Source organism: Aspergillus versicolor, assembly GCF_001890125.1.
Source record: "Aspergillus versicolor CBS 583.65 unplaced genomic scaffold ASPVEscaffold_3, whole genome shotgun sequence".
Classification (NCBI taxonomy): domain Eukaryota; kingdom Fungi; phylum Ascomycota; class Eurotiomycetes; order Eurotiales; family Aspergillaceae; genus Aspergillus; species Aspergillus versicolor.
Window position 1 is genome coordinate 2,537,586 of NW_024467526.1, and position 17,384 is coordinate 2,554,969.

Below are 17,384 nucleotides of genomic sequence, written 5' to 3' on the forward strand. Positions count from 1 at the left end.
TGAGGAGAACGAGTAAGCTTGCGGGGAGGGTCAGCCACGCAAATTCCATTGTTACAGTACCCGGGGGCACCGTTAATGCCGGTGCATTCTCGATCATTGTGGCAGATCAGCTGAGGAGAACGAGTAAGCTTGCGGGGAGGGTCAGCCACGCAAATTCCATTGTTACAGTACCCCGGAGCACCGTTGATGCCAGTACACTCCTGGTCATTGTGGCAGATCAGTTGAGGAGAGCGACGAGCGAACCGCAGCTTGGTGCGGGAGGGTGCCAGGCATATCCCGTTCAGGCATCGACCTCCATCACAGTCAGAGTCGCTCTTGCAGGCTGGGTCACTGATATCTGGAGCCTCCATAGTAAGGTCGTGATTGATGCAGAGGTGTCCTTCACATTTAGCGTTGCCATCGCAGTCACTGTCGAAGTTGCATGATGGCTCATCAACAGGACCAGGTTTAGGAGGTGCACATAGGCCGTTTAAGCAGACATAGTCGGGACCTTTGTCACGGCAGTGGTAGTTGGAACGACATAGGACATCAGGGAAGAGTGCAGGGTCGTCAACGATGCACGAGAACATGAGACAAAAGTAGCCTTTGTCACAGTCTCCCTGGTTAGCGCAGAGCTGACCGTTGCCAGTACGCTTGACAAGTTCAGAATGGGACTCTAAGAGGAGCAGGATCTGTTAGTCTTGGATATATCGGAAGGAAGAAGGTGGGTTGAACATACCGGCAGTGTTTCCAACATCACCAGGATCGTTGGAAGAGGGGGCCCCGGTAATCTCGGCCACGGCCAGAGACACGAGGAGGATGAGAAGTGCGTAGGCCTTCATTGTGGGGGTGTTTCGATATATTGGAATGATTCCAATATGTGAGTGAGATGGTGGATGAGGTTGAGGAGTAAAGAGGGATGAGAGAGAATGATGTGTTGGGGAGAAAGACAAGACAGAGACGGGGCCATCTTTATAGACAACAACAGCGAGAAGGCGTCGAGAGAGAAAAAAAAAAACTCAAGCAAGTGAAAGCTCTGGGGTGAAGCGTGAAGCTTCCAAGACTCTAGAGTGAATCAAGCGCATGAAGCATCAAGCTTTGTTCTTCACTGAGGGGAAAGGCCTGTAGCGGCCAATCACCAACCCTGCGGTATTTACCATTATAATGATAGTGAATTAAAAGACTCTTAAGGACGATCTGTTTCTCTCCATTCTCCAACACCTGCTCCAGGGTGAATGGAACATCCCTGCAGTCAATCCCAGAGCTGTTGAAAGAGCACATAATGGGAGCCCTGCTGTACCACCCAAAGTTATTGTTTCAGCTCCACAGGGCGTTTCCTGAAGCAGATCAAGATTCATCTCAACAAAGAAGATTTGCAGCATGCCAAGGATCGATGCAAAGACTCGGACACGCTTGGTTTGGCCCCTGGTCCCATCTTGTCAAAGAGCAAGTAACTCGCGGTTGAGCTCTGCTAACACGATCGGCAACAGAACCCAGTTTCGATTGACTTGGTACCGGGAATGAACACCATTGGCGAAACACCCTGGTCCTAGAGCCCAGATGGTGATTGTTGCCATTACGTTTGCAGACTGCCCACTTCACAACCTCATGACGCCGACTCGGCGACGATCACCAACCCTCCTTTCATTCATCATATCCCCGCATGGGTCTTGAACGACTACTAGGCCCAGAGCATAAGACTAGAGGCAGTGATTGGAGCTGTGCAGCTAGGGATCCTGATACATGGTCTGTCCCCGCCGGTAGCCAGAGAAGGTCTGAGTCTTGAAAGCCGTGCAAGAGGAACCACCGTCAAGCCTGGAAAGATTCAACCCCTGGAGAGAGTGGCGAAGCCATTGATCTCCACAGAAGGGAGTGATCGTACACCGTGATCAAGCAGCGTGGGACTGGGCTCTCTACTATTAAGCATGACCCTGCTTTGCACTATTCTTGGAAGCTTTTATCTGAATGCCAACCAGCTAATTCCTCCGAAGCAAAAGGCTAGCCAATGGAGATATCTACCTTCGTGATACGAATGCTAAAGCTTTTGAACCAGACTTTGGTATAATTTAGGTCTCGACAGATATTCCAACACAAGTCAACTTCTGCACTACGGACTTTAAAGAAAGAAAGAAAAAATAGAAGCGTTCTGCGAAGGACCAAGACAAACTCCGCGGCTGTGCCACGAGTTACGGGAAATAATTCGATATTAGAAGAGAAACTCTAAGCTTATCAAGCTGTTCCATCCTGAGGTCGTTCTTCGAGCTGTTGCTACAGCTTGACTCCGCGTCTCCAGAGGAAGAACCATTCACCACTGTGGCAGTCCAAATGACACCGTAAAACCAGAAAGAACTGCCGTCTCCAACAGTAGTATCCGCACAAATATTAATGATCTGCGCAATAGAACCGGACCCCCCCTTCCCAATGCAAATCCCATACCGGCGAGGGCTTGTTGGAGGTAGCGGTGATATTTAACGTCCGATTTTCCTTTAGATTCTTGATTATAAATAATTGTAGATGTTGCAATTGAGATAAAAGCTAGGTAGGGATACCAGTGTGGTCAATGTACATAACCAAGCTAGATATCTTTACACTTCATACCAGCTTGTTTTCACTGAGAAGACCGATGCAGCTCAACATCAAACCGATAGAATATCCGTCTTTATCAGAGTAATACCAGAGATAATCCGGAATATGGATCTAGATCAACCCTCGCGACGTAATGGTACTGATTTCAGAATAATTGTCTGCCACAACTTGTACAAAACCACGTGAAAACCCATCACGTGACGTCATTCTTGCTCAAAGTGGGCGGGATCCCCAACTCCATCGTTTCCACCATAAAGAATCACAGTCCAGCAATGGTTCGGAAATGGAGAGTAGAGCGACAAGGGACTACAATTATCCTCGCAGGAAAGTGACAAGGGCGTGCCAGCGCTGTCGCCGGCAGAAACTCAAGGTACGCCGTCTACATACAATCGTCCACGAGTGGTGTTCAACTCAACTGAAGAAATCCAGTGCGACACACAACGTCCATGCGTACCATGCTCTAGAACGGGGGTGGAGTGTTTGCCGTCTGGATCTGGGGACTGGAGGCCTTACCGTCCGCAGATAGACTCACCCCGACGATCTTCTAAGAAGGTTCGCGTGGCTGAACCCAAGCCTACCAGTTCACCACCAGAGCAGAGCCAGCCCAGTGAGAATAGACCTGGGAATGTTGTTTCGAATGTTGAGGGTGGTACGTGGAAATCAAGCTCGACCATGTCTCTGGTTGATGGGGTAAGTAAAATGAGCACCCTCGTTGAACAATTTGCTAATATCCTTAGAGGCTTTCGAGTTTCACAACGCAGCTACTCCCAAAACCTCAGTAACAGATGCAATACCGGGTGGACGACAACAGGAGAGTAACATTAACGCCTCACGAGAAAGATCTCCGACGAGAGGCGCAGGATTCAATGTGACTCCACAGACTAGACGGTCCTTAAATCGATCGTCCAGAGCTGCTCTTTCCGAACTAAAGTCATTGCTTCCCAAGTACGAGGCTGCTTCTTTACTGGTGGACACGTACTTTGATAGAGCCCATTGGTTCATCCTCATATTCCACCAGGACGAGTTCAGGAAACGGTGGCAGGATTTATACGCTGCTAGTGGTAGCCAACCAGCTCCAAGCCATGAGGACATAGATTTTGTAAGTGTGTTTCTGATGGTTATTGCTATCGGCCTACAATACGCCGGAAATTATCGAGTGCGTCTGCTGGCTACTCATGATATTGACGTAGCGAGGCTCAGCGAACGTATTTTTACCGCTATCAGGGCCAAGCTCCTTGACATCCTATCCTGTGGTTCGCTAGAGGCCGTCCAAACTTGCATTTTGTTGGGAACATACTATTTATACCATGGATCCCCTGCTCTTGCATGGCCTGTTTGCGGCTGTGGCCTACGCATTGCCCAAGCCCTAAATCTACACCGGAAATTGCCAATGTTGGAAACAGACTCGTCTCAAATAATCAAATGGCGCAACCAGAACGAAACGAGAAAACGTTGCTGGTGGGCTATATATGAGATTGAAACTTTCTGTTCGATGTCATGTGGGTATCCTCACAGCATTAAAGATGCCGATTGTGACGTGGAATTGTTGGACCCATCTGCGAGATCGCAAGCTGCGCCATCTCCCGGGCCGTTCGATCAATCGCCTCAGACCAAGACCACGCTCCTTACTTATAAATACCTGATGTCAAAATTGTCCATCCTGATCAAATCAGCCCTTGCTGAGCTATATCGCATTGGTGCGGACTCCACTGACCCTTCGAACTCAACCAATTCAACTACGGGCCTACACCACCTTGTGCAAAAGGTGGCCGACTTGGACGCAAAGTTACAAACGTGGCGAGCTCAAGTTCCACCAGAGCTGCAGATATCAAATGGAATGCCAATTGAACCTAGTTATTCCTCATTAGAGGAGCTGGACCAGGATATTGGCGCAAAAGGCCCTCGTTTTGAAAACCACATCCTTCAACTACAAGCTCTAGCTCTCAAACTTGCATATGAAAATGCTAGGATTCTTTTTCATCGGCCACTACTTTCGTACAAGCTGGTGGATAAAGCCAGCGGCAAAGACACCAGCCCCTATACTGGACATTCTTCGGCCAATCAGTCACAACCTGATCCCTTTCGCTTGTCTTTACAGGCATGCCGAGAAGCAGCCCTGAACACATCAGAAATTGCTTTGATGCCCATAACCGAACTTATTTCAGTCACTTACGCAGGCGCTTTTGTTGGTATACATACATTCACCGCTGGGATAACCCTAGGGATCCTGTGCAGTCTTGAGCCCCTAAGCCAGGAATCCCAATTGGCCAAGAGTGGCATGCATCGGCTCATTAATATACAATCAAGACTAAAAGAACGTTACCCTGTGGCTGCGCAAAGCCTTGAGATTCTCCAGCGACTGACCAAGCACGTTATGGACAAAGAGCTATCCGCTATATTAGACGTGGGAAAGCCGCCGGAGACACCAAATCTAAGTACAGGTGACAACACAGCGACATACCAGTCAATGAATACTTATAACCCACAAACCCTTGCATTAGCCAGTGCACCTCAGCAGTCGAATATACAGCTCGGCTCTGAACATTCTTCAGCCCTACCAGTGAATGAAACCTTGGGCAATACCAATTTTACCAGTGACCTGCCCCTTCAATACGGGGAGGACCCAGCATTATCACAGGCCATTTATGACTTTGACCAAGGTATTTTTTACACTTACTGCTGTTCATGGCCCAGATATCTGACGAGTTGCGAATCAAGCTATCCTAACTCAGCCCTCCGAGTTGCGAGAAGGGTCACCTATGAGCTCTTCACTCTGGCCAGCTACAAATGACTTTTCGGTTCTTGACCAGGCATGGATTTGGGGTCTAGATAGCGCTAGACCGATGGAGTGACAATGGACGGTGATATATTTGCCTTAAATTTGTACGGTAGAAGAAATACCCTATTGGGGAAGGTTCTTTCATCGAAAAGCTGCCTCCAATCCCGTCTATGGGCCATAAATACTTCTAAAAACAGATCTTAGATTCATATATTTGGAAGAAACAACCAGATAAAACATTCTCATATCGGGAAAGAGTTTTCTAATAACCACCACTTTCACCTTCCTCCTTCATCGGCTTAAACTCAACCTCAACAGGCTCTTCACCAATCCCACGACTCTTAGCATCCTCCAGAATCGCAATGGTAGCCGTGGCCCCAATGCGCGTCACACCCAAGCTCATCACATGCAGCAAGTCATCCAGAGTCCGTACACCCCCAGCGGCCTTAATCTGGACTTTCTCTCCAGATTTCTCTCGCATCAGCTTCAGATCTCGCACTGTCGCACCCTTGTAGTTGTACGACCCATCAGCCTGCTTGACAAACCCGTACCCTGTCGACGTCTTAACAAATGCGACACCAATCTCAGTACATATTTCACATAGGCGCGCAATATGCGCAGACTGGAGATAGTCGTTCTCAAAGATCACCTTCAGTATAGCGCCGTTGTCAACGACCGCTTCATTAATCAAACGAATCTCCCTTGTGACATATTCCCAGTCCCCACCAAGGACCTTGCCAACATTAACAACCATATCAATCTCAGCGCCTCCGGCCTTCGCGGCATCGGTGGCTTCAAGGACTTTGATCTCGGTTGTGCTGTTGCCGTGTGGGAAGCCGATGACGGGGCAGACCTTGACGGTTGAGCCGGCGAGTTCCTTCTTGGCGAGTGGGATTAGGTATGGCTTTACGCAGGCTGTGGCGACGTTGTTGTCGCGGGCGATTTTGAGGCCGTTGAGAATGACGGCGTCTGTCATTGTTGGGTGGAGGAGGGAGTGGTCGATCATTTTGGAGAGTTGGGTGAGGGTTACTTTGATGGTGTTGGGCGCCATTGTGGTGGTTGGTGTTGGGCTGATTTGGGTGTGATAGAGGGTAAAGTAGTTGGTATATTGAGTGCGAGAATAGAGACTTTGATTTAATAATGTTAATGATAATTCTAGGGTAGATCCTCCTCTTATATTCTTGTCTCATGTTCCTGGGCCGGTGGAGGTTATTGCCTTAAACTTAGTATCGCTCCGGTGGGAAGAGTTACCATAACAGGCTGTTTTCTCCACCGGACCGTAGCCACAATGTGTACCCTAACTAATAGAACTCCCGTCAAGTTCGCCATCAGAATAAGGTAAACAGGAGCATTCCTAATTACGAGAGCGCCAATAACCTTACAAGAACCTATCAACCGTACCTCGCGTTCTCAACCTCGTCATCAAACCAAACCGGCGCAACCCCATAATTCATCACTGTGCTCTTCACCTTCGTATAAGCCTCATAAGCCTCAACCCCATTCTCTTTCCCAAGACCACTCTCCTTAAACCCTCCCCAGGGCGACGACGGGTCATTCAAATGATGCCCATTGATCCAGACAATGCCGGCCTCAATTTTATCGGCAACCCGATGCGCCTGCGTGAAGTCGTTCGTCCATATAGACGCACCCAGCGCGTATGATGTACCGTTTGCAACCCGGATAATCTCGTCCTCGGACTTGCATTCTATTAGTGCGAGGACAGGGCCGAAGACTTCATTCCTTGCTAGATCGGAGCTGGCGTGCGTTTCAATTATTGTAGGTTCGAAAAAGAACCCCTTTCCTTCGGAGTTTATCGTCGTAGTGCTCCCACCGCAGAGAACCTTGCCTCCCTCCGCTGTAGCCCTTGAGACGAACGCCGCGCAGCGTTCAACCGCAATAGCAGAGATGACGGATCCAATCTGCGTCTTTTCGTCTGTCGGATCGCCGACCCTTAATGCTTTCACTCTCCTCTCCAGTAATTCTTTAAACGGCTCGTAAATATCCGTATGAACCAGCAATCGGCTCCCAGTTACACAAGTCTGCCCGCTGGCTATGAATCCCGCAAACAGCGCAGCCTTCACCGCGACCCCGACGTCCACACTGGGAAACAGACACACGGGTGCTTTCCCACCCAGCTCTGCAGTAACAGGGACCATGTTCACCGCTGCAATAGGCGCAATAGCCCTATATGTTCCTATCCCGCCAGTCAAATCAATCTTCGAGATCCGCGGGCTCTCGCAGAGGTATTTGCCCGTTTCCGCGCCATACCCGGATACAATCTGCAATGTGCCATCTGGGAGTCCCGCCTCTTTGAATAACGGGCCGAGTTTCAGGACAGAGAGGGGCGCGAGTTCGGACGGTTTCACGATGACTGTGTTTCCCGCTGCGAGGGCGGCGGCGATTTTCTTCATCGCGATGAGGAGGGGGTGGTTGTATGGTGTTATGAGGACGACGACGCCGAGCGGGACGCGGGTGAGGGTGTTTGTAACGGCGCCCTTGAATGGTGTTACGCGGCCTTCGTGGACGCGTGCAAGAGAGGCGAAGTAGTCGAGCCATTCGGGGATGCGGGAGAGTTGGGTGCGCATCTCGCGGATGGGCCGGCCTGTTTGGGCGGTTTCGAGGGGGATGAATTCATGGAGGCTGGCGCGGAGGAGGGAGGCGGCTTTGGATAGGATGGTGAATCTGTCGCTTGGGTCTTTCTGGGACCAGATTCCTGAGTGGAAGTTGGTCCAGGAGGATGTGATGATGGCATTGGCTGTTTCGGTGTCTGTTGCATTGATGGTTGCGAGGGGGGATTCGGTTGCTGGGTTGAGGACTGGGATGGTGGTTGGGGTTGGGGGTGAGTATTGGCCGTTGATCCAGCTTGAGATGTGTGGAATATCTGCCATTTTGGAACTGGGACTTGTGGTAAGTAAGATGCTTCTTGGAAGTTCTACGAAGGCCAGATTGATCAACGGCAGTTTATCTTATAGTCGCAACCCCGCATTAGCCCCTCATAGTCTCAGATAAGACAGCAGATAACAGTCAACAAACGTTTGTACTCCCCAAATACCACGAATGATCCTTCAAATTCCCTCATCCTACGCCCAAGTTTCCCTCCTCACTATTCACACCATCAATAACCTGCACAACTTCCACTGTAACAGCCACTCCGTTGGCAGACGTAATCCAGTACTCCGGTGCCAACTGGCTATACTCCGGCATAAACAAGCCGAGAACCGGCTCCCTCGAAGCACGATATAGAACCTTTGGGATTTCATCATCTAGATGCGTCACGCGGTAGTTCGTCCCTCGGTCCTGTTCTCCCCCCGTGGTGAAATTGGCGAGCGCGTAGTTCCCAACCGAGGGCGCGCCGAATGTATACTACAGTAGCCGGACAGTCAGCCCAACTCAGTTTACCCAAATAGCACCAGGAGTTGGAAGTAACCGAACCAAATCGACGCCAATCCGTTCCCCCCTCAAAAGAACGGCATAAATCGTTGCAATAGCTCCACCTAGACTATGTCCCGTCACGGCGAGTCTGTACCCAGGGTGCCTAAGTCTCGCGAGCCATATTAATCTTCTCAATGACCTATTTACAGACGCAGTTGCAAGCCAGAACCCCCTATGTGCGCGGCATCCTGGACATGTAGAGGATATGTCTAGTTGCCCGAATTCGAGATCAGTGTGGCGATTTGCATCGGACATGGTGTCGCGGAAGGAGACGACGAGGAGTGAGTTTGTGTTATCGGCGGCTATATAGCCTGTTGTGTCGCCGGGGAGAATGCTAATCATGAGTTGAGATATTAGCGTTTGCCATGCCGATGCCTGATGGTGAGGAAGAATACCCCGAGAATGCGTAGAGAATCTCTGTATTGGCAGCTTCAATGAGTGGACAGTATTCGGCGGCGCAGTACACAGGAGACCCGGCAGCTGAGGAGTTGAAGTTCTCCCTGCAGCTTGCGGCGGCAGAGTACTGGGAGAGAAGGGTGAGGTCGGCTAGGAGTGAGGGAGAGATTCCTATTGCCGATTTTAGTGGGCTCGTTTGGCCGAGAGTCATGAGATGAACGTACCTCTATGAGTTAGTTTTGGAGGAATAGTGCCAAAAACTGGCCATATAGCCCCGAGGAAGGGAAGGAGACGCATGGTTGATGATCTTGATGGGGCGAATGCAGCACAAGGAGTTTTGGCATTGAATTTCTTCAAAGGAAGTCAGTGCTGGTGTGACCCCGAGTGACCCCGAGCCTGTTCAATGAGCGAGAGTATCTCACGCGATTATATGCCCCAGTGCATATATGTGTCGATCAGTTGCGCCACCGACGTTCCTTGTATAGTCATACTCTTATTAATCTCTATTTTATAACTATAAGTACATCATAACACCCGCTCGTTTATCATATGTAAAATAGTCATTACGTTAGACCTGGCCAGCATTCGAAATTTCCTGGACATGTTGCACGTCCGGCAATTCAAAACCATTCTCAATGCCGTACTTCTTCCAGAACCTGGCCGTTTCTTCAGCGTACCCCGTTTTCTCCAGGGGAAGCTCCCATTCGCTTCGGTGCTGCTCAGCAATAGCCAAATACGGACTCAGAGTATCGTTAAAGTCTTCGCGCGGAGTACCAGGGAAGTGGACAAGAAGATCCCCCGGGTGAACTTGAAGATCTGCGCGAGAGTCTGTATTCAGAGACTCCCCATCCGGAGAGCGCATGTATGCGTTGAACCACCGCAAAGGCACATACACGGCGGATTGAGCAAAGTAATCGTGTTCGGCTAAAAGTTTCACCATGGCAGTTTGCTCCGCCCAGGTGAGGGTTTCCTCGGGGTTTGTGTAAGGGTAGCCGATGGCTGCAGATAGCAGTTCAATAGACCAGGGGTCGACGCGGATCGGAAAGACCCCGGCATTCATTCCGTTCCAGTCCCTGGATAGCACGATGTGTACGTTGGTGAGATGAGGCGGAGGGAGAAAGGTTTCCAGTCTCATATTGGGATTCATAAGGATCGTATCACTGTCAATCCAGCTACTCGCATCCGATCGTTAGTCAGGTGTATCTCACGATCCTCTCTGCGGACCAACTTACTATAGCCACTCCAATCGCTCGTCCTCGGGTTTCTCTAATTCCTGCACTATAAGGGAAATAAGATAGGCCAATTTGTTCCAGACACCATCGAGGACCTCTCTCCGCAGTATAAAGAGAGGATAGCCAAGTCGGTTGCAATGTTCCTTGTGTGTCTCAATTGCGCGTTCGTAAACGGAGTTGTTGCCGTAGACCATCATCACCTTGCCGACTGTTGCTCGAGGTGTGTTATCAAGTAGAGTGGCATGGGCTTAGGGAATTGTTAGTTGCTGTCCAGAAGGGTTCAGAATAGACCAACACACGGTATTTAGAGAACAAATGTATTAAGGAAAAGAGTGCGACAAGCGCGACCACCAGTCGCAGAATAGGCTTCTGCTTAAAAAAGCCCCGCGAACGGGTTTGGAGTCCTTTATTCATGGTGTGCCGCGAATAGGTATCAACAATTGAACCCACGTATCGCAAAAGATGCGAGCGCTACTCCATCTCTCAAGCGACAGAAAGAGAGGAGATGAGATGAGGCACGAGGAGGACAGGCGAGCGGCAAGAAATGGGAAACTCGTGTGAAGGCTGAAGCTGACTCCATGATGGCTGACTGCGTTCCGGACGCCATTCCCAAAGCTCCGAGTGGGCGTTCATTGTTGCATGGAGCTAAACCTTAACAATCTGAGGTCATGCAGCCAATGGACGATGGTTTGGGTTCGTATTTGCAATGGCATCATCCAGGGACTGTGCCGTTAACCTGGCAGTTTTACCGGGTACAATTGGCGCTGGCATCCAGCTTCACAAAGCGAAGTTTGTTCCATCGGCAGCCGAGATTTTGACTCCTGGAAGCCAGGCATCCTTAATTCCGTCGGCTTATGGACCACTAATAGCTCTAGCGCAGCTCGGCTGGTAGCATGGAAAGCAGCGGCAACGATCTAACCATTATTGCGAAAGGTCTGCACAAGCTCAATGTCAAGTTTCTTCACACTTCATCCTGCCAAATATACTCCGTGGGACCGATTGGTGGCACGGCACTGCTGACAGTTGATCCTCTCTCTCCAGGCAGCAAAGAAAAGCACAGCCCAATTGCTCTTTTTTCCCAGTCATTTCTCCCCGTCTCCACCTGCTTACCGCTAATCCATGATAATTTAACTCCACTTCCTATTAGCGCATCTTATCCTGGTATAACATATCGCCGGGAAAGGGCATCTCCAACACGGTGTGGCCCAATCACCCAGAGTACTGCAAGCAAAAAGCAATTCGACACTCTCATATCCATTGCTGATCATCCAAGCGGTATCACAAGCTGAGCAGAAAGAAGTACAGAAAAGAGCCAATGAGATAACTGGCAAAGACCAAAAACGATCTAGAGGGATGGTTTGCCCTGCCCCATACCAGAATGCACTCCGTCGAATGATGTTTTACGGAGACACCTAAGGCATGTGTAGGTACCTGGCCTAGAACCTCAAAATTGTCCTTACACACTAATTACCCTTTAGAAAAATCATCGCGGACGACCAGATAAACGTTCTTGAAGGCCTGTGAAAAACTGGACCTGCGCGTCCCAGACATGGTGAGGGTTTTGATGGTTTGTTGATGATAGCTGGTTAGCCACCACCCATGCTTACAATTTTTGGTCTAGCGGTCTAGCATTTCTTATGGTTTGATGAAACATATTACTTAAAACAATACGTCCATGGTCAGAACCAAGAAATATACCTAATAAACACAATTTATGCATTGCCAAACAAGTACTTTACCATTAGTATACACGCCGTCCGTCCGCCCTGGAAAAATAATGTTTTTTATGAAGATCCCACCTTAGGGACTGAAATGGTCCTCAAGCCACAGATGTCCTAGTGATTCAGTCAGCCCAGATCCCGAATATTGTAGAAATTCAGAGATATGCACCCTTCGCCGGTTAGTAAAATCGTTATACAGCCATAGCCAGATGTCGCGTGCTCGGCAATCACGCTCGTCGCCGGTTTCTAGGTTACTGTCGCAAGGCGGTTGATATTCATCAAGCGTATCATCTTCAGCTCTGTCCCATGGCTAGTTTGAGGATTAGCTAGTTTCGTAATCACCTAGCTTATTAGTAGGAAAATACCTTTGGGGCGGGCCAGTCCGCGAAATGGACCAATTGTGCTTCATGTATGGCGTTCTCTGGATCCCATTCTTCGCTCTGGCCGCCGAAGTAGGCATCGTGGGCCACAGACCGGAACTCGCTGCTTAATAGTGCGAATTTTCGGTGAGGGAGAGCAAGAGAACGGTTTCCATATAGCTCCTCCATGATGTTAATATCGTACTCGTCATGGTCTGCTTTGGTGACTGCTTTCGTAATGCGATCAAACTCGTTGGATGGTTCGGCAAGTAGCAGTAGAGGTGTAAGCGCGGTATTATCGGGGTGAAGCCAGTACGCCCTGGGCATGGCGACTGGGGTGGATGGGCCCAGGAATAAATCGTCCATGGACTAAGTGCACGGTTAAAAGCCGGCTCCAAATTTTTAGGTTGGCGGTCTTACCTGGAGGACAGTGGAATCCGAGTCTAGGACCAACACGCGGTCATACTCGGTCTGATTAAACGCGAGAAGCTTCGGGTACTTCTTTTTCCAGACGACTAGTCCCATAATTAGTTAGGCATTTACCTGCAATTCGAAGACTCAAGGGCGTGGGTGGATGGGCATACCGTTATCTTCGTTGTCGATGGACACCAGCTTCACATTATACTCATCGCGTGCTTTACGGAGCAGATGGCCCTCAAATGAAGAATCGTCCTCCTCAATTGAAAAACTGCTCGGGTATATCAAAACTCGGTCTGGCCTAGCTCCCAGTCGATGGAGAGCCTCGAATATCAGGACGGAGTTGCACAGATAAACCTCGTCTGTGGCATATTGGACATAGGCGAAGCGAGACCAGTCTTTCGCGGAGACGAACTTGGATGACCACGCGCTCATCGATGGAAACCCCAAGGTGGGAAATAGGGTTGGTAGTTGCAGCAGTCTTAGTACCTGTACCAGGAGGAGAATGGTGATGGCTGCCGTCACAGCGTTCATTACCCTGGACATGATGAAAGCCATGGTGTTTGTTTGTGGCGACAGGCAGAGAATTGACAGTCATTTTTGATCGACGGGAGGAAGAGGGGAATGCGTTGACTCTATTTACTATCATACTTTGAGTGTATTGCTAGTGAAGGAATGTTGAATCTACAGCCCTGTTTGGTGAATATGCATAGATAGGGCTAAGGTAATGCGTGTGAATAGGTTTTCATTAAATTATGAATAATTAGATAACATTGTGGCTTTTACCAAGAGGAGCTTTGCGTAAAGGACCCTCCGAACCAGAGCTCAGAGCTCACACTGCCCACATTGGCGCATCATCAGGGCCCATTCCAAGAAATTGGTGGCTGTGACCCCCAGTCTTGGCCCTGAGTTGGCCCAGATTCCTTGCTTAATTTAGGCATTTTAGTTCTGGTGTGACCACTGTGGGGGAGAAATGGGGATGCAAATCATTTCATCGTGGGTGCCTGTCCACCCTTCACTGTACACCGTACAAGCTTCGTGACAGCATATTTTCTTACATGGTTTGTCCGGGTTCCGTCGGTATTGAGCATTAAGTAGCAACATCAACACATACCTCCGCTTGTTTTCATTTCCTACTTCTTGAAGTTTGTTGACTGTCCAGACCATGGGTTTAACAAGTGTGGGGAATACTTTATTACCTGAGCCACGTCGCTGCACGCTATCCCGCGCTGATTGGGCACTGCAAGTCATGACCTCATGTTGGAGTATAACTCATACGTAAACGCATACCCATGATCATATATAAAGCAAAACTGCTGTCTGATCGTAAGTTTCGGGCTTTCGGTGTTTTTTGAAGGTTCAACTCGGGCGGAAAAAAAATAAAGAATAAAAAATGGCATCCCGCCGCGACTCCAACCAAGGCCAAGGCCGGCATGTTTTACTGACAGGCGCAAACGGCTTCGTTGCCTCACATATCCTGTTAAAACTGATCGAGGTACACCCCCTCAATAAAGCAAACCCGTGGATAAGTAAAACTCCGCGGGCTGACTGTTTGGACAGCGTGGGTTCGCCGTAACTGCTACGGTACGGTCGCAGGACAAAGCCGACGACATCCTCAAGACACATCCGGAATGGAAGGACAAAGTCAACTTTGCGATAGTCTCCGACTTCACCTCACAACAGCCGTTTGACGAAATCTTCGAAAATGCGAAAACACCCTTCACGTTCGTCATCCACACGGCGTCGCCCTTGAAGTTCGACGTCCAGGACATCGAGAAGGAAATGATCGAGCCTGCCACTAAGGGGTCCGCAACACACAAAAACAAAAAGCATTGGTATAATGGAATCACTAACACGGGCACAGAACATCAGAAATGCTCCAAAGCGCCCTACGACACCAAGGCACAGACCTAAAACGCTTCGTCGTCCTCGGCAGCGCCGTCTCAGTCCTGAATTCGTTCGAGGACATGTCCCGCGAGGGCCGCCCCTACACCGAGAAAGACTGGAACCCTGTAACAGCCAAACACGCAATCGACCGCCAGGACGCGGTGCTGGGATACAACGCCTCCAAGACGCAGGCGGAGCACGCGGCGTGGCAATTCATGGACCAGAATAAACCGGCGTTTGATCTTGCGGTGATTAACCCAGATATCACGATCGGTCCTATGATTCACCCAATTGATGGGCCCGAGTCGATTAACCAGACGAATCGATTTGCGATTGCCAGCTTTATTGATGGCACGCATGAGACTGTTGAGGATGTGCGGTTCCCGTTTTATCATTTCGTATGCCTTTCTATAACCTCTCCTTCCTGTAAGGTTTGGAAGAGAGTGACTGACAAGAACAGGTCGACGTCCGCGACGTCGCACAAAGCACTGTCGACGCCCTGACCAACCCCGCAGCAGGAGGGCAGCGGATTCTACTTGTCTCCGGACTAATCACCCCACAACTAGTTGTGAATATCATCCGAAAGCATTTCCCCACGCTGAGGGACCGGGTACCAAAAGGGCTTATTGGGCGGATATTGCCGGAAGGGGTGCATCCGACAGACTGGAGTAAGAATACTAGTCTGGATATCCTTTCCAAGGGAAAACCGGACGAACAGGGTCGGTGGAGGCATATTGAGCTAGAGCAGAGTATCAGGGATTCGGTACAATCGATGCTTGATCTGGGTCTTGTCTGATGCGTTTATTCTACTGTTTTTTATATCGGGTAGCGCTTGGGAGCCAGGGAATGCGAGATTCAGAACAAAGGTTAAATGATTCATGAAGCTATTTATATTTCTATCTATTCTTAAGGACAATGTTCATGTACCTTTGAACAGGTTAGTTGCGTAAGAACATCCGTGTTGCGGAAAAGGCAACTTACATGCTCATCCCTACCAATGCCATAATAATACCCAACACGCTCTCGCGCGGGACGACGTGGTTGCTCCACGCCCAGCCCAGTCCTACAATGATACAGGTTTTGAGCTGGCCAATGACTGCGCCGCTGACAGCTCCAGCGGCGTCAACGATGTAAAACTGAGACAGGTTCACCATGCAGGCGAGTAGGCCGCTCTATATACGAGTTAGTGATGCTCAAGGCCGCAGAATGGAATATCATACCAGTAAAACCATGCTCCACATTGGCGTCGGAGCAGACGACACAGCAGGACCTGCCTCTGCCCACGGAATAGCGCACAGAAGCAAGCACGCGCTGATAGGCGCCTGGTTCAGAAGCAACTGCATGCTGCTCAGTTCATACCGTTTATGATAATGTCCGATCCAGACAGTGTAGATCGAACTGGCGCAGACAGCTGTCAGCGCAAAAATTACACCGTGCGCTGTTGTAGTAGTTCCATTCTCCGCTGCAGGGAGTGAATCATAGTATGTGACGATACCGACACCAGTGCACAGCAGAACCAGTGGCAGAAGCGCTGCGCGAGGAATCTTGACTCGGAAAAGCACGTAATTAAGTAGCGCCACCACTGGTGTTAAGAGGAGGCGCGCTAGCTGGTGAAACATAACCGAGGAGTGTGCGAGCGACAGGTTTTGTAGTACAACCTGAATAGCCATGGCGGCTGCAATGGGGGTCATTTGTATGAGACTGACGGGCTTGGGGATAAAGGCGCCGAAGAAACGAAAGGAAGCGATCCATAATGTCGCGCCAGTGATGAAGAAATGATAACAAGCGAGGGAAACTTGACGGTTGCTAAATGAGACATCGGACATGATCGATTTATTTGTGAATACCTTAAAGACGGTTCCATAGTTAGTTAGCGATCAATTACCTAATTCGGCGGGGATCAGCTCTAAGAAGCTGTGGGAATATTGAATAATAGGGGGTGCACACAATGCCAACGGTTGAGGCAACATTCAAGACAGTCCATAATAGAAAACGCGCATTGCGACTTAACGGGACTTCCTCGTTATCCTCCACTGGCTTCTTCAAGCCGGCGTCGTACTCGTCCACGGACGAGATGGACGATACCGAGAGATCCTTCTCGGTGGTGAGAATGGTCTCCTCATCGCGGCGGTCTGAGTTCTGGGGTGGATAAATCATAACGAAGACAAAATCGAATGAAAGCCCAAGTCAAGGGCAGTGAGCATGACTGAAGGCCGAGAGCAGCCGCGCATGGCTATTTTAAAGAGAAACAGGGGGACGGACACTGGAGACAAAGGGTTCTGGGGCAGTCAGCCGATGGAGCGACTTGAGTGACATAGCCTCAGCACTGGAGCCCCGTCCACCAGCAAGCACAAGGCTGCAGGCTGCTCAAGCTCGCCGAATGAGCACCAAATGCAGCCGTAAGCGAAGTGCAGGCATTGGTTCATGTCACCTCAGCTGTGCTGACATATCACATCTGGAGCCGAATCGAGGATCGAGCGATCATCACAGGCTGGGCGGACGAAGGATAAGTTCGTGTTCTGTGCGGAGTCTGGCCGAGTCACGGGCGCTGCTGTTCCTGGCCGCTCTTTCCGGGGGATCGGGCTCTTCACTGTTG

The 17,384-nt window shown here is 49.8% G+C and overlaps 8 protein-coding genes across 8 annotated transcripts; 2 read left to right on the forward strand and 6 right to left on the reverse strand.

Annotated features, from left to right (window-relative positions):
- Positions 1 to 106: 106 nt before the first annotated feature.
- Positions 107 to 821, reverse strand: ASPVEDRAFT_27246 (uncharacterized protein; the record flags this gene model as incomplete). Its single annotated transcript, XM_040809996.1, has 3 exons — positions 107 to 110; positions 172 to 655; positions 719 to 821. The coding sequence occupies 3 exons, from the start codon at positions 819 to 821 to the stop codon at positions 107 to 109; spliced, it is 591 nt and encodes a 196-aa protein (XP_040666285.1).
- Positions 822 to 3,237: 2,416 nt separating this feature from the next.
- On the forward strand, positions 3,238 to 5,356 carry ASPVEDRAFT_82088 (fungal specific transcription factor domain-containing protein; the record flags this gene model as incomplete). The annotated part of the gene is made up of 3 exons (XM_040817135.1): positions 3,238 to 3,255; positions 3,305 to 5,225; positions 5,298 to 5,356. 3 exons carry the CDS (start codon positions 3,238 to 3,240, stop codon positions 5,354 to 5,356), a joined length of 1,998 nt encoding a protein of 665 aa, XP_040666286.1.
- Positions 5,357 to 5,481: 125 nt separating this feature from the next.
- Positions 5,482 to 6,615, reverse strand: ASPVEDRAFT_574493 (2-deoxyribose-5-phosphate aldolase). The gene has a single exon (XM_040815337.1). The coding sequence runs from the start codon at positions 6,393 to 6,395 to the stop codon at positions 5,607 to 5,609; it is 789 nt and encodes a 262-aa protein (XP_040666287.1). The 5' UTR covers positions 6,396 to 6,615; the 3' UTR covers positions 5,482 to 5,606.
- A 120-nt stretch (positions 6,616 to 6,735) lies between these two features.
- ASPVEDRAFT_51697 (uncharacterized protein) lies at positions 6,736 to 9,469 on the reverse strand (the record flags this gene model as incomplete). The annotated part of the gene is made up of 5 exons (XM_040814518.1): positions 6,736 to 8,225; positions 8,449 to 8,707; positions 8,777 to 9,110; positions 9,172 to 9,343; positions 9,397 to 9,469. The coding sequence occupies 5 exons, from the start codon at positions 9,467 to 9,469 to the stop codon at positions 6,736 to 6,738; spliced, it is 2,328 nt and encodes a 775-aa protein (XP_040666288.1).
- A 271-nt stretch (positions 9,470 to 9,740) lies between these two features.
- ASPVEDRAFT_82092 (uncharacterized protein) lies at positions 9,741 to 10,818 on the reverse strand (the record flags this gene model as incomplete). The annotated part of the gene is made up of 3 exons (XM_040817136.1): positions 9,741 to 10,344; positions 10,405 to 10,651; positions 10,704 to 10,818. The coding sequence occupies 3 exons, from the start codon at positions 10,816 to 10,818 to the stop codon at positions 9,741 to 9,743; spliced, it is 966 nt and encodes a 321-aa protein (XP_040666289.1).
- Positions 10,819 to 12,188: 1,370 nt separating this feature from the next.
- On the reverse strand, positions 12,189 to 13,336 carry ASPVEDRAFT_51698 (uncharacterized protein; the record flags this gene model as incomplete). Its single annotated transcript, XM_040814519.1, has 5 exons — positions 12,189 to 12,239; positions 12,295 to 12,435; positions 12,491 to 12,853; positions 12,905 to 12,999; positions 13,069 to 13,336. 5 exons carry the CDS (start codon positions 13,334 to 13,336, stop codon positions 12,189 to 12,191), a joined length of 918 nt encoding a protein of 305 aa, XP_040666290.1.
- An 848-nt stretch (positions 13,337 to 14,184) lies between these two features.
- Positions 14,185 to 15,708, forward strand: ASPVEDRAFT_40035 (uncharacterized protein). Its single transcript, XM_040812038.1, has 4 exons — positions 14,185 to 14,396; positions 14,462 to 14,706; positions 14,766 to 15,186; positions 15,249 to 15,708. The coding sequence occupies exons 1-4, from the start codon at positions 14,295 to 14,297 to the stop codon at positions 15,582 to 15,584; spliced, it is 1,104 nt and encodes a 367-aa protein (XP_040666291.1). The 5' UTR covers positions 14,185 to 14,294; the 3' UTR covers positions 15,585 to 15,708.
- On the reverse strand, positions 15,637 to 17,327 carry ASPVEDRAFT_70749 (uncharacterized protein). Its single transcript, XM_040816087.1, has 4 exons — positions 16,736 to 17,327; positions 16,009 to 16,635; positions 15,770 to 15,960; positions 15,637 to 15,715 (listed from the first exon to the last, which is right to left on the reverse strand). The coding sequence occupies exons 1-4, from the start codon at positions 16,943 to 16,945 to the stop codon at positions 15,685 to 15,687; spliced, it is 1,059 nt and encodes a 352-aa protein (XP_040666292.1). The 5' UTR covers positions 16,946 to 17,327; the 3' UTR covers positions 15,637 to 15,684.
- Between the last annotated feature and the right edge of the window lie 57 nt (positions 17,328 to 17,384).

Bases quoted from the DNA above. Each gene is read 5' to 3' on its own strand.
- ASPVEDRAFT_70749 (XM_040816087.1), bottom strand. From the start codon at position 16,945: ATGATTTATCCACCCCAGAACTCAGACCGCCGCGATGAGGAGACCATT. The intron at 15,961-16,008 runs GTATGATATTCC...ACTCGTATATAG, and splicing joins TGTGGAGCATGGTTTTACTG to AGCGGCCTACTCGCCTGCAT. The intron at 15,716-15,769 runs GTAAGTTGCCTT...ACCTGTTCAAAG, and splicing joins GCATTGGTAGGGATGAGCAT to GTACATGAACATTGTCCTTA.
- ASPVEDRAFT_574493 (XM_040815337.1), bottom strand. From the start codon at position 6,395: ATGGCGCCCAACACCATCAAAGTAACCCTCACCCAACTCTCCAAAATG.
- ASPVEDRAFT_40035 (XM_040812038.1), top strand. From the start codon at position 14,295: ATGGCATCCCGCCGCGACTCCAACCAAGGCCAAGGCCGGCATGTTTTA. The intron at 14,397-14,461 runs GTACACCCCCTC...CTGTTTGGACAG, and splicing joins TCCTGTTAAAACTGATCGAG to CGTGGGTTCGCCGTAACTGC. The intron at 15,187-15,248 runs GTATGCCTTTCT...TGACAAGAACAG, and splicing joins GGTTCCCGTTTTATCATTTC to GTCGACGTCCGCGACGTCGC.